Source organism: Cricetulus griseus, chromosome 7 (assembly GCF_003668045.3).
Source record: "Cricetulus griseus strain 17A/GY chromosome 7, alternate assembly CriGri-PICRH-1.0, whole genome shotgun sequence".
NCBI lineage: Eukaryota > Metazoa > Chordata > Mammalia > Rodentia > Cricetidae > Cricetulus > Cricetulus griseus.
Window position 1 is genome coordinate 42,376,552 of NC_048600.1, and position 6,000 is coordinate 42,382,551.

The 6,000-nt window shown below is 47.1% G+C and overlaps 1 protein-coding gene across 2 annotated transcripts in view; it reads left to right on the top strand.

Annotated features, from left to right (window-relative positions):
- Window positions 1-4,698, top strand: part of Adcy9 (adenylate cyclase 9) — a 127,539-nt gene extending 122,841 nt beyond the window's left edge. For both annotated transcript variants that reach the window (XM_027424022.2, XM_027424023.2), the window contains exon 11: window positions 592-4,698. In XM_027424022.2, the coding sequence (XP_027279823.1) occupies window positions 592-1,783 (1,192 nt within the window). In that variant the 3' untranslated portion in view covers window positions 1,784-4,698. The remainder of the gene's footprint in view (window positions 1-591) is intronic.
- Window positions 4,699-6,000: the final 1,302 nt, after the last annotated feature.

Sequence of the window (6,000 nt, forward strand, 5' to 3'; positions counted from 1 at the left end):
GTTGAGGAGAAAGAAAATAATTTTTTTATTTTTATTTATTTATTTATTTATTTATTTATTTATTTATTTATTTTGGTTTGTCGAGATAGGGTTTCTCTGTGTAGCTTTGGAACCTATCCTGGCACTCTCTCTGGAGACCAGGCTGGCCTCGAACTCACAGAGATCCGCCTGCCTCTGCTTTCCTAGTGCTGGGATTAAAGGTGTGCACCACCAACGCCTGGCTGAAAAGATTTTTTTTTTTAATCTAATGAGTTCTTTTAAAAAGCAGTTACGGCTGGGCTTTGCAGTACAGGTCTGTAGTCACATTGTGTGGGTGTGGAGACAAGATAAACGCGAGGCCAGCCTCCAGGTACACAGCAAGTTCACAGCCAGCCTTGGCTGCGTGAGACCTGGTTTCAAGAAACCAAATCAAATGTAAATAAAATAAAAGCATCCCTGAAGCCTGTAAAACAACCAGGCTGCTTTCCGGCCTCAGGGTGTCCAGGGTGATCCTCGGCCACACTTGAGGAGTGCTTACTCTCTGCGCGAGTGTGGAGTGCTCCCTTAATAGGTCTTCTGAGCTGTGTCATTTCTCATCTCTCTGCTTCCCAGTGCCAACAGGAACCCATGCAACAGCTCACTGCTGCAGGACAGCAGGAGGCCAGCAAGCCTCATAGGCAAGGAGCTTGCCCTCACCTTCTTCCTCCTGCTCCTCTTGGTCTGGTTCCTGAACCGAGAGTTCGAGGTCAGCTACCGCCTGCACTACCATGGGGACGTGGAAGCGGATCTGCACCGCACCAAGATCCAGAGCATGAGGGACCAGGCTGACTGGCTGTTGAGGAACATCATCCCCTACCATGTGGCTGAGCAGCTCAAAGTCTCCCAGACCTACTCCAAGAACCATGACAGTGGAGGAGTGATCTTTGCCAGCATCGTCAACTTCAGTGAATTCTATGAAGAGAACTATGAGGGGGGCAAGGAATGCTACCGGGTCCTTAATGAGCTGATAGGTGACTTTGATGAGCTTCTGAGCAAGCCAGACTATAACAGCATTGAGAAGATTAAGACCATTGGGGCCACATACATGGCAGCATCAGGGCTGAACACCGCCCAGTGCCAGGAGGGTGGCCACCCACAGGAGCATCTGCGTATCCTCTTTGAGTTTGCCAAGGAGATGATGCGTGTGGTGGATGACTTCAACAACAACATGTTGTGGTTCAACTTCAAACTCAGGGTTGGCTTTAACCATGGACCCCTCACGGCAGGTGTCATTGGTACCACCAAACTGCTATATGACATCTGGGGGGACACCGTCAACATTGCCAGCAGGATGGACACCACTGGTGTTGAGTGTCGCATCCAGGTGAGCGAAGAGAGCTACCGTGTGCTGAGCAAGATGGGTTATGACTTTGACTACCGAGGGACTGTGAACGTCAAGGGGAAAGGGCAGATGAAGACCTACCTTTATCCAAAGTGCATGGACAATGGGGTTGTGCCCCAGCACCAGCTGTCCATCTCCCCAGACATCCGTGTCCAGGTGGACGGCAGCATTGGACGGTCTCCTACAGACGAGATTGCCAACTTGGTGCCTTCTGTTCAGTACACGGACAAGACTTCCTTGGGATCTGATGACAACACACAGGCCAAGGAAGTGCACCTGTCCTGTAAGAGACCCTGGAGAGAGCCGGTCAAAGCTGAAGAAAGGTTTCGATTTGGAAAAGCCATAGAAAAGGATGACTGTGAAGACACGGGAATAGAAGAAGCCAATGAACTCACCAAGCTCAATGTCTCAAAGAGTGTATGAGGCAGCGTTGAGAGCTGCCGAGGTGCTCTGCTCATCCAAACACAATAATATTTGTAGTGACAGGCTGGCGTGCTATCTAGCACCTCCATTTCTGTTCCTGGATGTGGTGTCATGTGGTCATTTCAGCCCTAATCTCTGTGTGGATCACAGTTATTCAGGGTCCATTTCCACCCATTTCTTTCCTTTACTCCCTTTCCTGGAAGCCTGCCCCCGGCCTGGGGGATCCATTCAGCGATGTGGAGGAATACAAGTGCCTTCAGGGTTTGGCCTTGAGTCTAGGGCTGAGGCCACTGGTGGAATCATGGCCCTGAGTATTATTTGACTTCTTTAGGAAAAAAAAAAGATACCATTTTTATTGCCTTTTCTCACAAGTTTTTTTCTCATACAGTGTTTTCCAGTTTATTTTTTCTATATATGTAATAGTGTTTTTCAGTCACCTGGCCTTTCTAAGCACATACATGCACACACACTTGCATTTATGAATCTGACATAAAGTGCCAGTAACTCATCTGGGGGAGGGGCTTTAAAGGGGGGGCAGGGCTGGGAAGCTCAGCAAGCCCCCTCCTGGCATCTTTTGGGTACCTGGGCCCATATTCCTGTGGCCCATGAATGGGCCTCTCCGCCCTAACACTGGGCAGTTTCAGGGGCTCATCTACACGCAGGCCAAAATTTCATATGCTCACCAGGCACAAAGCTTACAAACCAGGCCTCAGGAATCTCAAAGCCGTGTTTTCATCCTGACCCTCCACAGAGGGGTCTTCCAGCCAAGAGCAAAGATGTTTGTCTCAGAAGCCAACTCATCTGAGGGAGACATTCAACCATCTGAGGGTTGCGTTTATTTATTTATTTATTTATCAAAACATGTATTATGGGGAGGGGCCACTGGGTAGTTTTGGTGGAGACAGTCAGGGAGTGGGCAGGACAGTTTGCAAAGGACACAGCAGACCATCGATAAGATGTCCCTCTATGTTTCATGTCTCATCCACTGTGGCCTACCGTGCCACCCAGGGTGCTGCTCCTCCTTGTGGGGATCCAGAGTAAAACTGGCTCGGCTCCAAGCGGGATTCTGCAGACCTTTTGTCCGTCCCTCCCACTATTGGACTGCATGGGCAGATTTGTGGTAGGATTTAATTCTGCTGGCCAAATCAGACTCTCGAAAGGGGTTTCCTATGGTGCACCGAGGAACAGAACCATCTGTATGCCAAAGGAAATGCAGACAGCCAGACACAGACACTAAGGAAAATGGTGTTCATGGTCCTGGTTACTAACCTTGCTTGTAATTATGTCTTTCCATGTTGAGTCTCAAGTTTATGCTGAATGGAACTCAGGCTACAGTTGCCCTGTTGTCATCATTTTTCCACGTGACAGTGGTGTACAGCTCAGGGGCAGCTGTCTGTTGGAGGCCTTCATGCTGTGCCCTGTGGTGTGTTCTTTCACTGATAAACCTCACTGTATAATTTTCACATCTGAGCTGAGTCCCCTTGTCACTCATCTCCAAAGACGGACAGAACCTGCTGATGCCAGTAAGGTGACATCTTAGTTCTAGTCAGCCACTTCCCTTGGGGAGACCTGGGATGGCCACCCAAGCATCATAGCCACACCAGGACCCAGAGTGTTCTTAGTGACTAGAAGATTCTCCTTCCCAGTTGGCTCCCTGTTGGTCTTCCAACTCGAAGAACAGATAGTTGTGACAATACCTCTTGCTTCTAAAGAATGTATTCTTGTACAATGCCACAGATTTTTTTCCTTAAAAACACTACCTGATTCTTTCCTTGTACTAAAGATTTAGGGCATGTTGGGTTTCCTCCTGTCAGTATTAGGGTGTGCATTATCTGAGTGAGTGTCAGTCTGTCCTCCACCTCCAGGCTGCATAGCCTTGAGGAGCTGGCTGGTTGTCAAGTGTCTTTGCAGTCTTAGTTCAAGTTGTGCTCTACCAAGTTCATCACTACACACATCGTTCCTCTCAAAAGCGCTTCCTTTCTCTGCTACAAACGTGTTTGTGATTTTTGTCCAGCCCACCGCCCAACCCTAGACCTGCAAACCAGCTGCAGAGAATCATTGACCTTGAGCAGGTGGTCCAATTCCGAATTGTGCAAATAGAGCCCTGGCTGAAGGGCAGCTCACACAGACTGCAATGGTCTTAAGAAACACCCTGAGCCTTCCTGAAGAACCAGTGCAGACATTCTTTCTTCTTTCAGGGTGCAAGGCCCCTGAGGCCTTTCCAGCTCCCTGCCCCAAAGCATACCTCAACCCAGAACCACAGGCTCTACAGCACACCTGCCGTGCAGCCTGGGCTGTTGGCATTGAACAGCTGGAGACAGTTGGGCTTCTAGGCAGTGGACTCGAGTGTCCCTCAGGTGGCAATACTTCTTAGGAACCTAGGGCAGGAAGCAATACTCCAGAATTGAATGTGTGTAAATAGTTGCTTTGCGTTGCAATTGCTCTTTCCTTCTTGGCCCCAGCTCAGATCAGTTTTATACATCTGTATGATCAAGCACACATAATTTTATCCCACGCAAATGAACATAGAGCATCAGTTATAAACCCTGAAACTGCTTGACGAGCCCCACAGATTGTGCCACACCTACGCATGGCTCCCTCTACCCTGGCTTCACTCCTGGGGACTGCACCTGCACATTTGCACATGACACAGAGAGCCAAAGGCAGTGTGCAACTGTCACCTGGGCTGTAGTCACTTGTAGTTTCCAAAGAAAAGTCTGCATTTTCAAGATCAGCATATTTTGATTGGTCATTTTGAAAATCGCATCATGCCTAGAACCTGAAATTAAATTAGCAAAAACCAATTATTTGTGTTTCCATGTTTCCTTTGCTTTGCTCTTTTTAAATTGTTAATTCTAAGGATTTCAAAATGCATCCACTGAAAAAAATGGATATTAAAATATTCTAAAACTTAACTTTGGTGCCTGGTGTTCCTGATTGAAAAGCTTGATACTCCATCAGATTAGGCCGACCCTCTGCTCACCCCTTGTATTTTCTGCAACTTGTGGCCAAAATAGGAGGATTTACTTTTCATTCCCATCATGGCTTTAAAAAATAGGAAAATGCAGAGCAAAACAAAATTCCACATTTTGTGTTTCTGGGGCCTTATCATCATATCATCATCATCATTATCATTGTTAAATGAATTCACCTGAAGTTAATGTTGGTTGAGAAATATTTTTATACAGAACATTAAAAGTTAAAACTCAGGCTGTGAGACACGTTGTTCATTTGACAATTTCCCTACTTCATTAGGAGCTTTTCATGCAGCGTCTTAGTGGAGGGATTGACTAAGAAAGCACAATAGCAGCCCGAGAAGCACACACCTCATAGTGATTGGTGACTGCGCGCCAGAATGCTGCTGCCTCCTTCTCTTCTAGGACTCATTTCAGAATCTGTTACAGAACTCACTGTGCTTGGTGAACACACCTATTATCTGCTACTTAGGGGATGGTACCCGGAAGATTAGGAGTTAAAATCAGACTCAGCTACATAAAGTCCAAGGCTAGCCTGGGCTATGTGAGACCCTGGCTTTGTTTGTTTTTTAAAGTTACGGAATCTCTTCCCAGAAAAACTCACATGCTATTTTGTATGCCTTTAAAGGTTTGTAGTGCCTCTAAATCCGGAACCAAATCATAGCTTGAAAGTGTGTGGAGCCTCTTCACCTTAAGGCTTTTCCTGGTTGGTCAAGAGTTGGTTAGCAGTGTGAAGACACAAAGGTACTCTGATAGGTGTAGACTCTAGGGAGATAAGTGTATGGCCTCCAGCAACTTGTCTGTCAGCCTGTAGAAATCCACTTGCTCCTGGACCCACTGAGAGCAAGAGCACATCTCCCTGATCAGAGTGCTTTCCTGCCCAGTGGTGCTGTGGGCTTCCCCAGGAGCCCTTCCCTAGGGAGGGAACAAGGGTCCTCATGTGCAGAGGTCTTAGAGGAACCTGGTCACAGGCTGCAGAGGGCACTTGGGGACTGAGACAGCTTTGTAGACAAGAAAGGCAGTCTCTAATCTTTACAGTACAACTTATCATTTGTGGTTTCTCTTTCATCTAAGATCTTTTTTGCACACAGTTGCTTTTCTCTGCTGTTGCACACTATTGTTATGGCCATCTGAAAGAGAGCCCAAGGACCTGGAAAAAGATGCTAAACTGGAGGAACCAGCAAGTGAAAGGGGGCGATTTTAAAAGTTTGCATTTGCATGTTATCTACATATACATTTAAA